A 17,704-nucleotide genomic window follows, 5' to 3' on the forward strand; every position below is an offset into this window, starting at 1 on the left:
CATACAGTTGAAGTCGGAGGTTTACATACACTTAGGTAGGAGTCATTAAAACTCATTTTTCAATCACTCCACAAATTTCTTGTTAACAAACTATAGTTTTGGCAAGTCGGTTAGGACATATGCATTGTGCATGACACAAGTAATGTTTCCAACAATTGTTTACAGACAGATTATTTCACTGTATCACAATTCCAGTGAGTCAGAAGTTCACATACACAAAGTTGACTGTGCCTTTAAACAGCTTGGAAAAATCCAGAAAATGATGTCATGACTTTAGAAGCTTCTGATAGGCTAATTGACATCATTTGAGGTGGAGGTGTACCTGTAGATGTATTTCAAGGCCTACCTTCAAACTCAGTGCCTCTTCGTTTGGGAAAATCATGGGAAAATCAAAAGAAATTAGCCAAGACCTCAGAAAAAGAATCGTAGACCTCCACAAGTCTGGATCATCCTTTGGAGCAATTTCAAAACGCCTGAAGGTACCACGTTGATCTGTACAAACAATAGTACGCAAGTATAAACACCATGGGACCACGCAGCCATCATACCGCTCAGGAAGGAGAAGCGTTCTGTCTCCTAGAGATGAACGTACTTTGGTGCAAAAAGTGCAAATAAATCCCAGAACAAAGGACCTTGTGAAGTAGTAAAATGGCGCCGGTAGAAATGGCAGCAGTTTAACGGGCGCCCAACGAATTGTGCTATTAAGTGGGTTTCTTTTGCATCAATTGTAACTTATTTTGTACATAACGTTTATGCAACCATATCTTACGGCAAAAGAGAGCTTCTGGATATCAGAACAACACACAGACAATCACCTCGGATAAGACAAAGATTTTTTCTACAACAAGGACGATGCACAAGACATTCTCCAAACACACCACAGGGCCGACATCCCCGGTATTTGCAAGAGGAAGCGACGCAGGCACAGAGGACAAAGAGCCGGATGCCTGGTCAGGACCCGGAGAGGGCGAGTGGGGAAGCTGCCATTACCGTCAATACTACTCGCCAACGTGCAATCATTGGACATTAAATTAGACAAGGTACAATCACGAAATCCTACCAACGGGACATCAAAAACTGTATTATCCTATGTTTCACGGAATCGTGGCTGAATGACGACATGGATATTCAGCTAGCGGGATATACATTTTACCGGCAAGATAGAACAGCACAGTAAGACGAGGGGTGGGGGTCTGTGCATATTTGTAAACAACAGCTGGTGCACAAAATCTAAGGAAGTCTCTAGATTTTGCTCGCCTGAAGTAGAGTATATTGTGATAAATTGCAGGCCACACTACTTGCTTAGAGTTTTCAGCTAAATTTTTGTGGCTGTTTATTTACCACCACAGACAGATGCTGGGACTAAGACCACACTCAGTCAGCTGTATAAGGACATAAGCAAACAAGAAACCACTCACCCAGAGGCGGCGCTCCTAGTGGTCGGAGACTTTAATGCAGGGAATCTTAAATCAGTTCTACCAAATTTCTATCAACATGGTAAATGTGCAACCAGAGGGAAAAAAATTCTAGATCACATGTACTCCACACACAGAGACGCGAACAAAGCTCTCCCTCGCCCCCCATTTGGTAAATCCAATCACAACTCTATCCTTCTGATTCCTGCTTACAAGAAAAATTTAAGCAGGAAGCACCAGTGACTCGGTCTATAAAAAAGTGGTGTTTTGCTATCACAGACTGGAACATGTTCCATGATTCTTCCGATGGTATTGAGGAGTACACCACATCAGTCACTGGCTTTATCAATAAGTGCATCGAGGACGTCGTCCCCACAGTGACTGTACGTACATACCCCGACCAGCTTTCAAGATGCGGGACTCTAACCCAGAAACTTACAATAAATTCTGCTATGCCCTGCGACGAACCATCAAACAGGCAAAGCGTCAATACAGGGCTAAGATTGAATCATACTACACCGGCTCCGACGCCCGTCGGATGTGGCAGGGCTTACAGACTATTACAGACTACAAAGGGAAACACAGCCGCAAGCTGCCCAGTGACACGAGCCTACCAGATGAGCTAAATCACTTCTATGCTCACTTCGAGGCAAGCAACACTGAGGCATGCATGAGAGCATCAGCTGTTCCGGACGACTGTGTGATCACGCTCTCCGTAGCAGACGTGAGTAAGACCTTTGAAAAGGTCAACATACACAAGGCTGCGGGGCCAGACAGATTACCAGGATGTTTGCTCCGGGCATGTGCTGACCAACTGGCAGGTGTCTTCACTGACATTTTCAAAATGTCCCTGATAGAGTCTGTAATTCCAACATGTATCAAGCTGACCACCATAGTCCCTGTGCCCAAGAACACAAAAGCAACCTGCCTAAATGACTATAGACCCGTATAGAGCCATGAAGTGCTTTGAAAGGCTGGTTATGGCTCACATCAACACCATTATCCCAGAAACCCTTGACCCACTCCAATTTGCATACCGCCCAAACAGATCCACAGTTGATGCCATCTCTATTGTACTCCACACTGACCTTTCCCACCTGGACAAAAGGAACACTTATGTGAGAATGCTATTCATTGACTACAGCTCAGCTTTCACACCATAGTACCCTCAAAGCTCATCACTAAGCTAAGGATCCTGGGATTAAACACCTCTCTCTGCAACTGGATCCTGGACTTCCTGACGGGCCGCCCCCAGGTGGTGAGGGTAGGTAGCAACACATCTACCACGCTGATCTTCAACACTGGAGCTTCACAGGGGTGCGTGCTCAGTCCCCTCCTGCACTCTCTGTTCACCCACGACTGCATGGCCAGGCACGACTCCAACACCATCATTAAGTTTGCAGATGACACAACAGTGGTAGGCCTGATCACCGACAACAACGAGACAGCCTATAGGGAGGAGGTCAGAGACCTGGCCGGGTGGTGCCACTCCATCGCAGTGCCACCAGAGACTCTGAGTTCAAGCCCAGGCTCTGTCGCAGCCGGCCGCGACCGGGAGGTCAATGGGGCGACGCACAATTGGCCTAACGTCGTCCGGGTTAGGGAGGGTTTGGCCGGTAGGGATATCCTTGTCTCATCGCGCACTAGCGACTCCTGTGGCGGGCCAGGTGCAGTGCACGCTGACCAGGTCGCTAGGTGTACGGTGTTTCCTCCGACACATTGGTGCGGCTGGCTTCCGGGTTGGATGCGTGCTGTGTTAAGAAGCAGTGCGGCTTGGTTGGGTTGTGTTTCGGAGGACGCATGGCTCTCGACCTTCGTCTCTCCCGAGCCCTTACGGGAGTTGTAGCGATGAGACAAGACAGTAACTACTAACAATTGGATCCCACAAAATTCGTGAGAAAAAGGGGGTAAAATAAACATTAAAAAAATAAAAAATAACTGTCGACCCGGACTATTTGCATTGTGTGCCCCCCCAACCCCCCCCCCCCCCTTCCCCAACCCCTCTTTTTTACGCTGCTGCTACTCTCTGTTTATCATATATGCATAGTCACTTTAACTATGCATTCATGTACATACTATCTCAATTGGGCCGACCAACCAGTGCTCCCGCACATTGGCTAACCGGGCTATCTGCATTGTGTCCCGCCACTCGCCAACCCCTCTTTTACGCTACTACTAACTGCTACTCTCTGTTCATCATACAGTGCCTTGCGAAAGTATTCGGCCCCCTTGAACTTTGCGACCTTTTGCCACATTTCAGGCTTCAAACATAAAGATATAAAACTGTATTTTTTTGTGAAGAATCAACAACAAGTGGGACACAATCATGAAGTGGAACGACATTTATTGGATATTTCAAACTTTTTTAACAAATCAAAAACAGAAAAATTGGGCGTGCAAAATTATTCAGCCCCCTTAAGTTAATACTTTGTAGCGCCACCTTTTGCTGCGATTACAGCTGTAAGTCACTTGGGGTATGTCTCTATCAGTTTTGCACATCGAGAGACTGAAATTTTTTCCCATTCCTCCTTGCAAAACAGCTCGAGCTCTGAGATTGGATGGAGAGCGTTTGTGAACAGCAGTTTTCAGTTCTTTCCACAGATTCTCGATTGGATTCAGGTCTGGACTTTGACTTGGCCATTCTAACACCTGGATATGTTTATTTTTGAACCATTCCATTGTAGATTTTGCTTTATGTTTTGGATCATTGTCTTGTTGGAAGACAAATCTCCGTCCCAGTCTCAGGTCTTTTGCAGACTCCATCAGGTTTTCTTCCAGAATGGTCCTGTATTTGGCTCCATCCATCTTCCCATCAATTTTAACCATCTTCCTTGTCCCTGCTGAAGAAAAGCAGGCCCAAACCATGATGCTGCCACCACCATGTTTGACAGTGGGGATGGTGTGTTCAGCTGTGTTGCTTTTACGCCAAACATAACGTTTTGCATTGTTGCCAAAAAGTTCAATTTTGGTTTCATCTGACCAGAGCACCTTCTTCCACATGTTTGGTGTGTCTCCCAGGTGGCTTGTGGCAAACTTTAAACGACACTTTTTATGGATATCTTTAAGAAATGGCTTTCTTGCCACTCTTCCATAAAGGCTAGATTTGTGCAATATACGACTGATTGTTGTCCTATGGACAGAGTCTCCCACCTCAGCTGTAGATCTCTGCAGTTCATCCAGAGTGATCATGGGCCTCTTGGCTGCATCTCTGATCAGTCTTCTCCTTGTATGAGCTGAAAGTTTAGAGGGACGGCCAGGTCTTGGTAGATTTGCAGTGGTCTGATACTCCTTCCATTTCAATATTATCGCTTGCACAGTGCTCCTTGGGATGTTTAAAGCTTGGGAAATATTTTTGTATCCAAATCCGGCTTTAAACTTCTTCACAACAGTATCTCGGACCTGCCTGGTGTGTTCCTTGTTCTTCATGATGCTCTCTGCACTTTTAACGGACCTCTGAGACTATCACAGTGCAGGTGCATTTATACGGAGACTTGATTACACACAGGTGAATTGTATTTATCATCATTAGTCATTTAGGTCAACATTGGATCATTCAGAGATCCTCACTGAACTTCTGGAGAGAGTTTGCTGCACTGAAAGTAAAGGGGCTGAATAATTTTGCACGCCCAATTTTTCAGTTTTTGATTTGTTAAAAAAGTTTGAAATATCCAATAAATGTCGTTCCACTTCATGATTGTGTCCCACTTGTTGTTGATTCGTCACAAAAAAATACAGTTTTATATCTTTATGTTTGAAGCCTGAAATGTGGCAAAAGGTTGCAAAGTTCAAGGGGGCCGAATACTTTCGCAGGGCACGGTATATGCATAGTCACTTTAACCACATCTACATGTACATACCACCTCAATCAGCCTTACAAACCGGTGTCTGTATGTAGCCTGGCTACTTTTATAGCCTCGCTACTGTATATAGCCTCGCTACTGTATATGTATTTTTACTGTTGTTTTATTTCTTTACTTACCTATTGTTCACCTTATACCTTTTTGCACAACTGGTAAAAGCCTGTAAGTAAGCATTTCACTGTAAGGTCTACACAAGTTGTATTCGGCGGACGTGACAAATTAACTTTGATTTGATAGGATTTGAAGATGCTGGAGGAAACAGGTACAAAAGTATCTATATCCACAGTAAAACCAGTCCTATATAGACATAACCTGAAAGGCCGCTTAGCAAGGAAGAAGTCACCGCTCCAAAACCGCCATAGAAAAGCCAGACTACGGTTTGCAACTGCACATGGGGACTAAGATCGTACTTTTTGGAGAAATGTCCTCTGGTCTGATGAAACAAAAAATATAACTGTTTGGCCATAATGACCATTGTTATGTTTGGAGGAAAAAGGGGGAGGCTTGCAAGCCAAAGAACACCATCCCAACCGTGAAGCACGGGGTGGCAGCATCATGTTGTGGGGGGGCTTTGCTGCAGGAGGGACTGGTGAACTTCACAAAATAGATGGCATCATGAGGGAGCAAAATTATGTGGATATATTGAAGCAACATCTCAAGACATCAGGAAGTTAAAGCTTGGTCGCAAATGGGTCTTCCAAATGGACAATGACCCCAAGCATACTTCCAAAGTTGTGGCAAAATGGATTAAGGACAAGAAAGTCAAGGTATTGGAGTGGCCATCACAAAGCCCTGACCTCAATCCTATAGAACATGGACAGAACTGGACTGAACCGAAAAAGTGTGTGCGAGCAAGGAGTCCTACAAACCTGACTCAGTTACACCAGCTCTGTCAGTAGGAATGGGCCAAAATTCACCCAACTTATTGTGGGAAGCTGAATGTTTGACCCAAGTTAAACAATTTAAAGGCAATGCTACCAAATACTAATTGAGTGTATGTAAATTTCTGACCCATTGGGAATGTGATTAAATATATAAAAGCTTAAATAAATCCTTCTCAATCACGAAATCCTACCAACGGGACATCAAAAACTGTATTATCCTATGTTTCACGGAATCGTGGCTGAATGACGACATGGATATTCAGCTAGCGGGATATACATTTTACCGGCAAGATAGAACAGCACAGTAAGACGAGGGGTGGGGGTCTGTGCATATTTGTAAACAACAGCTGGTGCACAAAATCTAAGGAAGTCTCTAGATTTTGCTCGCCTGAAGTAGAGTATATTGTGATAAATTGCAGGCCACACTACTTGCTTAGAGTTTTCAGCTAAATTTTTGTGGCTGTTTATTTACCACCACAGACAGATGCTGGGACTAAGACCGCACTCAGTCAGCTGTATAAGGACATAAGCAAACAAGAAACCACTCACCCAGAGGCGGCGCTCCTAGTGGTCGGAGACTTTAATGCAGGGAATCTTAAATCAGTTCTACCAAATTTCTATCAACATGGTAAATGTGCAACCAGAGGGAAAAAAATTCTAGATCACATGTACTCCACACACAGAGACGCGAACAAAGCTCTCCCTCGCCCCCCATTTGGTAAATCCAATCACAACTCTATCCTTCTGATTCCTGCTTACAAGAAAAATTTAAGCAGGAAGCACCAGTGACTCGGTCTATAAAAAAGTGGTGTTTTGCTATCACAGACTGGAACATGTTCCATGATTCTTCCGATGGTATTGAGGAGTACACCACATCAGTCACTGGCTTTATCAATAAGTGCATCGAGGACGTCGTCCCCACAGTGACTGTACGTACATACCCCGACCAGCTTTCAAGATGCGGGACTCTAACCCAGAAACTTACAATAAATTCTGCTATGCCCTGCGACGAACCATCAAACAGGCAAAGCGTCAATACAGGGCTAAGATTGAATCATACTACACCGGCTCCGACGCCCGTCGGATGTGGCAGGGCTTACAGACTATTACAGACTACAAAGGGAAACACAGCCGCAAGCTGCCCAGTGACACGAGCCTACCAGATGAGCTAAATCACTTCTATGCTCACTTCGAGGCAAGCAACACTGAGGCATGCATGAGAGCATCAGCTGTTCCGGACGACTGTGTGATCACGCTCTCCGTAGCAGACGTGAGTAAGACCTTTGAAAAGGTCAACATACACAAGGCTGCGGGGCCAGACAGATTACCAGGATGTTTGCTCCGGGCATGTGCTGACCAACTGGCAGGTGTCTTCACTGACATTTTCAAAATGTCCCTGATAGAGTCTGTAATTCCAACATGTATCAAGCTGACCACCATAGTCCCTGTGCCCAAGAACACAAAAGCAACCTGCCTAAATGACTATAGACCCGTATAGAGCCATGAAGTGCTTTGAAAGGCTGGTTATGGCTCACATCAACACCATTATCCCAGAAACCCTTGACCCACTCCAATTTGCATACCGCCCAAACAGATCCACAGTTGATGCCATCTCTATTGTACTCCACACTGACCTTTCCCACCTGGACAAAAGGAACACTTATGTGAGAATGCTATTCATTGACTACAGCTCAGCTTTCACACCATAGTACCCTCAAAGCTCATCACTAAGCTAAGGATCCTGGGATTAAACACCTCTCTCTGCAACTGGATCCTGGACTTCCTGACGGGCCGCCCCCAGGTGGTGAGGGTAGGTAGCAACACATCTACCACGCTGATCTTCAACACTGGAGCTTCACAGGGGTGCGTGCTCAGTCCCCTCCTGCACTCTCTGTTCACCCACGACTGCATGGCCAGGCACGACTCCAACACCATCATTAAGTTTGCAGATGACACAACAGTGGTAGGCCTGATCACCGACAACAACGAGACAGCCTATAGGGAGGAGGTCAGAGACCTGGCCGGGTGGTGCCACTCCATCGCAGTGCCACCAGAGACTCTGAGTTCAAGCCCAGGCTCTGTCGCAGCCGGCCGCGACCGGGAGGTCAATGGGGCGACGCACAATTGGCCTAACGTCGTCCGGGTTAGGGAGGGTTTGGCCGGTAGGGATATCCTTGTCTCATCGCGCACTAGCGACTCCTGTGGCGGGCCAGGTGCAGTGCACGCTGACCAGGTCGCTAGGTGTACGGTGTTTCCTCCGACACATTGGTGCGGCTGGCTTCCGGGTTGGATGCGTGCTGTGTTAAGAAGCAGTGCGGCTTGGTTGGGTTGTGTTTCGGAGGACGCATGGCTCTCGACCTTCGTCTCTCCCGAGCCCTTACGGGAGTTGTAGCGATGAGACAAGACAGTAACTACTAACAATTGGATCCCACAAAATTCGTGAGAAAAAGGGGGTAAAATAAACATTAAAAAAATAAAAAATAACTGTCGACCCGGACTATTTGCATTGTGTGCCCCCCCAACCCCCCCCCCCCCCTTCCCCAACCCCTCTTTTTTACGCTGCTGCTACTCTCTGTTTATCATATATGCATAGTCACTTTAACTATGCATTCATGTACATACTATCTCAATTGGGCCGACCAACCAGTGCTCCCGCACATTGGCTAACCGGGCTATCTGCATTGTGTCCCGCCACTCGCCAACCCCTCTTTTACGCTACTACTAACTGCTACTCTCTGTTCATCATACAGTGCCTTGCGAAAGTATTCGGCCCCCTTGAACTTTGCGACCTTTTGCCACATTTCAGGCTTCAAACATAAAGATATAAAACTGTATTTTTTTGTGAAGAATCAACAACAAGTGGGACACAATCATGAAGTGGAACGACATTTATTGGATATTTCAAACTTTTTTAACAAATCAAAAACAGAAAAATTGGGCGTGCAAAATTATTCAGCCCCCTTAAGTTAATACTTTGTAGCGCCACCTTTTGCTGCGATTACAGCTGTAAGTCACTTGGGGTATGTCTCTATCAGTTTTGCACATCGAGAGACTGAAATTTTTTCCCATTCCTCCTTGCAAAACAGCTCGAGCTCTGAGATTGGATGGAGAGCGTTTGTGAACAGCAGTTTTCAGTTCTTTCCACAGATTCTCGATTGGATTCAGGTCTGGACTTTGACTTGGCCATTCTAACACCTGGATATGTTTATTTTTGAACCATTCCATTGTAGATTTTGCTTTATGTTTTGGATCATTGTCTTGTTGGAAGACAAATCTCCGTCCCAGTCTCAGGTCTTTTGCAGACTCCATCAGGTTTTCTTCCAGAATGGTCCTGTATTTGGCTCCATCCATCTTCCCATCAATTTTAACCATCTTCCTTGTCCCTGCTGAAGAAAAGCAGGCCCAAACCATGATGCTGCCACCACCATGTTTGACAGTGGGGATGGTGTGTTCAGCTGTGTTGCTTTTACGCCAAACATAACGTTTTGCATTGTTGCCAAAAAGTTCAATTTTGGTTTCATCTGACCAGAGCACCTTCTTCCACATGTTTGGTGTGTCTCCCAGGTGGCTTGTGGCAAACTTTAAACGACACTTTTTATGGATATCTTTAAGAAATGGCTTTCTTGCCACTCTTCCATAAAGGCTAGATTTGTGCAATATACGACTGATTGTTGTCCTATGGACAGAGTCTCCCACCTCAGCTGTAGATCTCTGCAGTTCATCCAGAGTGATCATGGGCCTCTTGGCTGCATCTCTGATCAGTCTTCTCCTTGTATGAGCTGAAAGTTTAGAGGGACGGCCAGGTCTTGGTAGATTTGCAGTGGTCTGATACTCCTTCCATTTCAATATTATCGCTTGCACAGTGCTCCTTGGGATGTTTAAAGCTTGGGAAATATTTTTGTATCCAAATCCGGCTTTAAACTTCTTCACAACAGTATCTCGGACCTGCCTGGTGTGTTCCTTGTTCTTCATGATGCTCTCTGCACTTTTAACGGACCTCTGAGACTATCACAGTGCAGGTGCATTTATACGGAGACTTGATTACACACAGGTGAATTGTATTTATCATCATTAGTCATTTAGGTCAACATTGGATCATTCAGAGATCCTCACTGAACTTCTGGAGAGAGTTTGCTGCACTGAAAGTAAAGGGGCTGAATAATTTTGCACGCCCAATTTTTCAGTTTTTGATTTGTTAAAAAAGTTTGAAATATCCAATAAATGTCGTTCCACTTCATGATTGTGTCCCACTTGTTGTTGATTCGTCACAAAAAAATACAGTTTTATATCTTTATGTTTGAAGCCTGAAATGTGGCAAAAGGTTGCAAAGTTCAAGGGGGCCGAATACTTTCGCAGGGCACGGTATATGCATAGTCACTTTAACCACATCTACATGTACATACCACCTCAATCAGCCTTACAAACCGGTGTCTGTATGTAGCCTGGCTACTTTTATAGCCTCGCTACTGTATATAGCCTCGCTACTGTATATGTATTTTTACTGTTGTTTTATTTCTTTACTTACCTATTGTTCACCTTATACCTTTTTGCACAACTGGTAAAAGCCTGTAAGTAAGCATTTCACTGTAAGGTCTACACAAGTTGTATTCGGCGGACGTGACAAATTAACTTTGATTTGATAGGATTTGAAGATGCTGGAGGAAACAGGTACAAAAGTATCTATATCCACAGTAAAACCAGTCCTATATAGACATAACCTGAAAGGCCGCTTAGCAAGGAAGAAGTCACCGCTCCAAAACCGCCATAGAAAAGCCAGACTACGGTTTGCAACTGCACATGGGGACTAAGATCGTACTTTTTGGAGAAATGTCCTCTGGTCTGATGAAACAAAAAATATAACTGTTTGGCCATAATGACCATTGTTATGTTTGGAGGAAAAAGGGGGAGGCTTGCAAGCCAAAGAACACCATCCCAACCGTGAAGCACGGGGTGGCAGCATCATGTTGTGGGGGGGCTTTGCTGCAGGAGGGACTGGTGAACTTCACAAAATAGATGGCATCATGAGGGAGCAAAATTATGTGGATATATTGAAGCAACATCTCAAGACATCAGGAAGTTAAAGCTTGGTCGCAAATGGGTCTTCCAAATGGACAATGACCCCAAGCATACTTCCAAAGTTGTGGCAAAATGGATTAAGGACAAGAAAGTCAAGGTATTGGAGTGGCCATCACAAAGCCCTGACCTCAATCCTATAGAACATGGACAGAACTGGACTGAACCGAAAAAGTGTGTGCGAGCAAGGAGTCCTACAAACCTGACTCAGTTACACCAGCTCTGTCAGTAGGAATGGGCCAAAATTCACCCAACTTATTGTGGGAAGCTGAATGTTTGACCCAAGTTAAACAATTTAAAGGCAATGCTACCAAATACTAATTGAGTGTATGTAAATTTCTGACCCATTGGGAATGTGATTAAATATATAAAAGCTTAAATAAATCCTTCTCTCTACTATTATTCTGACATGTCACATTCTTAAAATAAAGTGGTGATCCTAACTGACCTAAGACGGGGAATTTTTACTAGGATTAAATGTCAGGAATTGTGAAAAACTGAGTTTAAATGTATTTGGCTAAAGTGTATGTAAACTTCCGACTTCAACTGTATACCCATGTGGGTGATTGAAAGATTAACTGAGGTCCACACTCCAGTCAAGTTGGTGTTGGTAATGCACCTTAAAGTTGGTTGCCAACTTTAAGACAACCAACTTCTTCCACAGAATAAGAAGACTACTGCTGAAGAAGGAGAGATTACTAAAAATGTGTTTCCCCTATTATCTGTGGATTAAATGTCAGAGTAGAGAATACATGATTTTGGGTGAATCAAAATGAGTAAAAATTCATACAAAGATCCATGAAAAAGGGAACTTGTGCACTTCAAGTATAATAACAACCCAATGTATATATTCCAGGACAATTTAGCTAGCAACAGCAAGCTAGCTAGCTAAGTGCCCATGAATGTTTCATGTGTTTCGACCTTTCCCAAAGTAATGTAATTGGTTAAGAGTTAATTTTGATATTTCAACCTGCCTGTCTGGATCACGTCTGGTGTGGATGTGCAAAATCAACATGCGGACGCACGCGTGTCCCAGGTCTAGACAGCATATTATGCTTTCAGTGCTAGATTCATTCTCTGATCCTTTGATTGGGGGGTGTCATTTCATGCTGCAAGAGCTCTGATAGTTTGGAGGACGTCCTCCGGAAGTTGTCAGATTTACTGTGTAAGTCTATGGAAGGGGATGAGAACCATGAGCCTCCTAGGTTTTGTATTGAAGTCAATGTACCCAGAGGAAGATGGAAGCTAACTGTCCTCCGGCTACACCATAGTGCTACCCTACAGATTGCTGTTGAGGCTACTGTAGACCTTCATTGCAAAACAGTGTGTTTTAATCAATAATTTTTTCAAAAATAAAGTGTATTATATTTAGTATAGTTTCATCTAAAAATTATAACTTTTTAAATGTTTCACTATTATTATTTTATGAAATTCACTAAGGATGGTCCTCCCCTTCCTTTGAGGAGCCTCCACTAACCTGCATGTATGTCGCACATTCACTGTAGTGGAAAGAGAGGCTGGCTTGCAGTGTGAGGCGAGGTGACAACTGTCATTTCCCTGAGTTTGCATGCGGTGGTGGGTTGGCTCCTAAATTCTGTGGCTCTCACTCACCAGTCGGACCATGCAAATGGTCCACACTAGTGGGCATAATTTAATTTGGCTGGCTTCCTCCATTTGCCTACACCCTAACTCTCTTCCATGAAGTGCTGAGGTGACACCATGTAACACACTGACACTGGAGACACCCTCAATGCTCTTCAAACCAACATGGCTGAAATATGTACAGCGAGAGACTTCACCTTCACCACCTGTTGCTAGACTGACAACAATGTCACCTCGGTTTCGTCCTGTCATTGTTGGTTGCCACCAAACTGCTCTTGCTCAGCAGGTAGGTTGTCATACAGACACACTTTCATTTAGCCTACTATGGTAAGTACAGTAGGAGCCACTCACCTATGTTGGGATGTTTGAGCAGGCGACAGATGCGGGCCTCTCGTTCCAGTTTTTGATGATCTGAGGGGAGAGGAAAAGGAAGATAAACACAATCGCACATCTTTTCTGTTGCTCAGTCGATACCCTGCAGGATCTGTCAATTTTTTTAAAACTCTTTCCACAAACCACCATTTGGCAATGAAACTGGTGGGAACATCCTTATGTATCATGTATGTTATGTTCAAGGGGCTCTTTACAGACAGTAGTAGTACTATAATACATCTAAATCAAAATATACAGTCATTCAGGCAGTGGAGTCTCATCCGTTCTGCTGTCCCACCACCAATTGGACGGGTCTACTATACCCCCATCTCACCCATCTCTCTTCCATATACACTGGGTATACCAAACACTAGGAACATCTTCCTAATATTGAGTTGCAACCCCCTGCTTTTGAACAGTCTCAATTTGTCTGGGCATGAACTACAAGGTGTTGAAAGTGCTCCACTGGGATGCTGGCCCATGTTGACTTGAATGCTTCCCACATTTGGGTCAAGTTGGATGGATGTTCTTTGGGTGATGAACCATTCTTGATACACACAGGAAACGGTTGAGCGTGAAAAACCCAGCAACAGTTTTTGACACACTCAAACCGGTGCGCCTGGCACCTACTACCCTACCCTGCTCGAAGGCACTTAAATATTTTTGTCTTTCCCATTCTACATCTGAATGGAACAAATACACAATCCATGTCTTAATTGTATGTTGGCTTCAAAATCCTTCTTTAACCCGTCTCCTCCCCTTCATCTACACTAATTGAAGTGGATTTAACAAGTGACATCAATAAGGGATCACAGCTTTCAGCTGGATTCACCTGGCCAATGACATGGAAAAAGTTCCTAATGTTTTGTACACTCAGTGTATATTTAACCAGGTTGGTGTGGGGTCCTGATATTTATGAGCAGGCAGAGCAGCCATGCACAACTAACGCCTCCCTCCACTCAGCTCCTACAGTGCAAGGAACCAGGTCTAATCACCAATTATGATTTTTTTTAAATAAAATAACAATTACGGTATTTGAAAATACCCCAGTTTACGGTATGTATATACGGTATATCGCCCAAGCCTAATCAGTGATAACCTTGGCAACAAGAACCAACAGTTAACAACATTTCTCCACTCCAAATCAGACTCCATCCTACAGGAGGTTTATAATAAACTGATGTTCTATTCTGGCGTATATTAAACTACACTGAACTCAGTGGACCTGCTTCATCAAATAGCCTTTGATTAAAGGATATGAGAAATGGAAACTCATAATAATGTACAGCATATCCAGGCAAGTATGAGCTGTGTACTAGAACACACTGCGATGCACAAAAATGCTTGCAGCAGCACACGCCTATTGCACTTAGTTAAATTAGTCTCCTGGGCTCAGACTAATACAATCACTGTCCAGTTAAGGACTCTAATAGTAAGGGGCGGCGCTGTGTGTGTGTGTGTGTGTGTGTGTGTGTGTGTGTGTGTGTGTGTGTGTGTGTGTGTGTGTGTGTGTGTGTGTGTGTGTGTGTGTGTGTGTGTTCACATCGACTAACCGGTGCCCCCGCACATTGACTCTGTACCGGTACCCCCTGTATATAGCCTCGCTATTGTTATTTTACTGCTGCTCTTTAGTCATTTGTTACTTTAATTTCTAATTCTTATTTTATTTCTAATTCATTTTTTTTTTTACTGCATTGTTCTTTAGGGCTTGTAAGTAAGCATTTCATTATAAGGTAACCTGTTGTATTCAGCGCATGTGACAATTATTATTTTGTTAAATTTGATTTGACATCCATACGTGCGTGGTTGGGCAGTATTAAAACCTAGTGCTCTAATTGCAGCCTTACATGGATAGATTGGATGGACAGACAGATGGATGGCTAGAATGACAGATGAAGAAATGGTACTGTGGGATGAGGAGAGAGATCGTGGGCCAAGTTCAGAGAGACCTTGGCACCAGCTGTTAGGCTCCCGGGGACAGATGTGTGTGCTATGTGTGCGTGTGTGTTATGTGCGTATGTGTTACTACGCCAGGGCAGAATGGAGTAGACCTCTGGCCTCTCTAATCCCCCTCACGCTCCTGTCCCCCGTCCAGGATTTGGGAAACGGAGCCTCCCAGTCATCCCAACTGGCTGGCTAGGTGCTGGAATCATCTGTCCGGCTTGTTACATAGCTGGCCCACAGAAAGAATGTGACTTCATCAATGGAATATGACATGGCTACATACACAGAGCATAGCTAGCCGTGGCAGCCATTAGATGGGCAGAGACACTGGGATTTTACAGTAAAGATTGCAGGGGCAGAGTAGAGAGTATGCTGGAAACCTCCCTTCGGTACACCCACGGTTACTCACAAAAACACACCTTTCCTTTTCAGAGAATTTCAGAAGTAAAAAGTCAGCTCTCGACACTTGAGCACCTGGCCTCAGAAAGGCTTGTCATTTCTCACACACACAAACATACACACAGCCAAGAACATATGCACACACACACACCTCCAAGTAATCTATTCTACAACACAAGGCCACAGTGCTCAGGTTTAAAAGGGGGGATTTTCTTTTAAATTGAAGGTTGGGATCTGAGGCCATTCAAGCTCTGACATTATCTGAGGATGCTGTGCACACGCACGCCTTCTCTCTGTCTGACAAACACGTTCCTGTGACACACACACACACACTCTGGGGACACACAAGTTGGCTGCTGTGAAAAGATAATGGCAGACTGCGGCATGAAGGGTCTGTCATTGAGAGTCAGAACCAATGGGTGAGAGAGGAGAGACAAGAGAGAGCAGAGAGCAAGAGAAAGTGAAAATGAGAAACTGAATGTGAAGGAGTACTGTAGACAGAGTGAAAATGAGAAACTGAGTGTGAAGGAGTACTGTAGACAGAGTGAAAATGAGAAACTGAGTGTGAAGGAGTACTGTAGACAGAGTGAAAATGAGAAACTGAGTGTGAAGGAGTACTGTAGACAGAGTGAAAATGAGAAACTGAGTGTGAAGGAGTACTGTAGACAGAGTGAAAATGAGAAACTGAGTGTGAAGGAGTACTGTAGACAGAGTGAAAATGAGAAACTGAGTGTGAAGGAGTACTGTAGACAGAGTGAAAATGAGAAACTGAGAGTGAAGGAATACTGTAGACAGAGTGAAAATGAGAAACTGAGTGTGAAGGAGTACTGTAGACAGAGTGAAAATGAGAAACTGAGTGTGAAGGAGTACTGTAGACAGAGTGAAAATGAGAAACTGAGTGTGAAGGAGTACTGTAAACAGAGTGAAAATGAGAAACTGAGAGTGAAGGAGTACTGTAGACAGAGTGAAAATGAGAAACTGAGTGTGAAGGAGTACTGTAGACAGAGTGAAGATGAGAAACTGCGTGTGAAGGAGTACTGTAAACAGAGTGAAAATGAGAAACTGAGAGTGAAGGATTGCTGTAGACAGAGTGAAAATGAGAAACTGAGAGTGAAGGAGTACTGTAGACAGAGTGAAAATGAGAAACTGAGAGTGAAGGAGTACTGTAGACAGAGTGAAAATTAGAAACTGAGAGTGAAGGAGTACTGTAGACAGAGTGAAAATGAGAAACTGAGAGTGAAGGAGTACTGTAGACAGAGTGAAAATGAGAAACTGAGAATGAAGGAGTACTGTAGACAGAGTGAAAATGAGAAACTGAGAGTGAAGGAGTACTGTAGACAGAGTGAAAATGAGAAACTGAGTGTGAAGGAGTACTGTAGACAGAGTAAAAATTAGAAACAGAGTGAAGGAACACTGTAGACAGAGTGAAAATGAGAAACTGAGAGTGAAGGAGTACTGTAGACAGAGTGAAAATGAGAAACTGAGTGTGAAGGAGTACTGTAGACAGAGTGAAAATGAGAAACAGAGTGTGAAGGAGTACTGTAGACAGAGTGAAAATGAGAAACTGAGTGTGAAGGAGTACTGTAGACAGAGTGAAAATGAGAAACTGCGTGTGAAGGAGTACTGTAGACAGAGTGAAAATGAGAAACTGAGCGTGAAGGAGTACGGTAGACAGAGTGAAAATGAGAAACTGAGTGTGAAGGAGTACTGTAGACAGAGTGAAAATGAGAAACTGAGCGTGAAGGAGTACTGTAGACAGAGTGAAAATGAGAAACTGAGTGTGAAGGAGTACTGTAGACAGAGTGAAAATGAGAAACTGAGTGTGAAGGAGTACTGTAGACAGAGTGAAAATGAGAAACGGAGAGTGAAGGAGTACTGTAGACAGAGTGAAAATGAGAAACTGAGAGTGAAGGAGTACTGTAGACAGAGTGAAAATGAGAAACTGAGAGTGAAGGAGTACTGTAGACAGAGTGAAAATGAGAAACTGAGTGTGAAGGAGTACTGTAGACAGAGTGAAAATGAGAAACTGAGTGTGAAGGAGTACTGTAGACAGAGTGAAAATGCTGGGTGAGAGCAGGTGGGAAATAGGCGATAGGGTGGATAAAGACGCGCAGATGGATAGTTACTGGGTGTTCATGCTTTTGTTCCATCCCAG

General features: G+C 44.1%; 1 protein-coding gene across 15 annotated transcripts in view; it reads right to left on the minus strand.

The window, feature by feature from the left end:
* The window catches only part of LOC139411391 (calcium/calmodulin-dependent protein kinase type II subunit gamma-like), a 116,722-nt gene that overhangs the window by 51,631 nt on the left and 47,387 nt on the right, over positions 1 to 17,704 (minus strand). For all 15 annotated transcript variants that reach the window (XM_071157801.1, XM_071157731.1, XM_071157739.1 and 12 more), the window contains exon 3: positions 13,186 to 13,245. In XM_071157801.1, coding sequence (XP_071013902.1) covers positions 13,186 to 13,245 — 60 coding nt within the window. The remainder of the gene's footprint in view (positions 1 to 13,185; positions 13,246 to 17,704) is intronic.

Source organism: Oncorhynchus clarkii, chromosome 1, assembly GCF_045791955.1.
Source record: "Oncorhynchus clarkii lewisi isolate Uvic-CL-2024 chromosome 1, UVic_Ocla_1.0, whole genome shotgun sequence".
NCBI classification, from domain to species: Eukaryota; Metazoa; Chordata; class Actinopteri; order Salmoniformes; family Salmonidae; genus Oncorhynchus; species Oncorhynchus clarkii.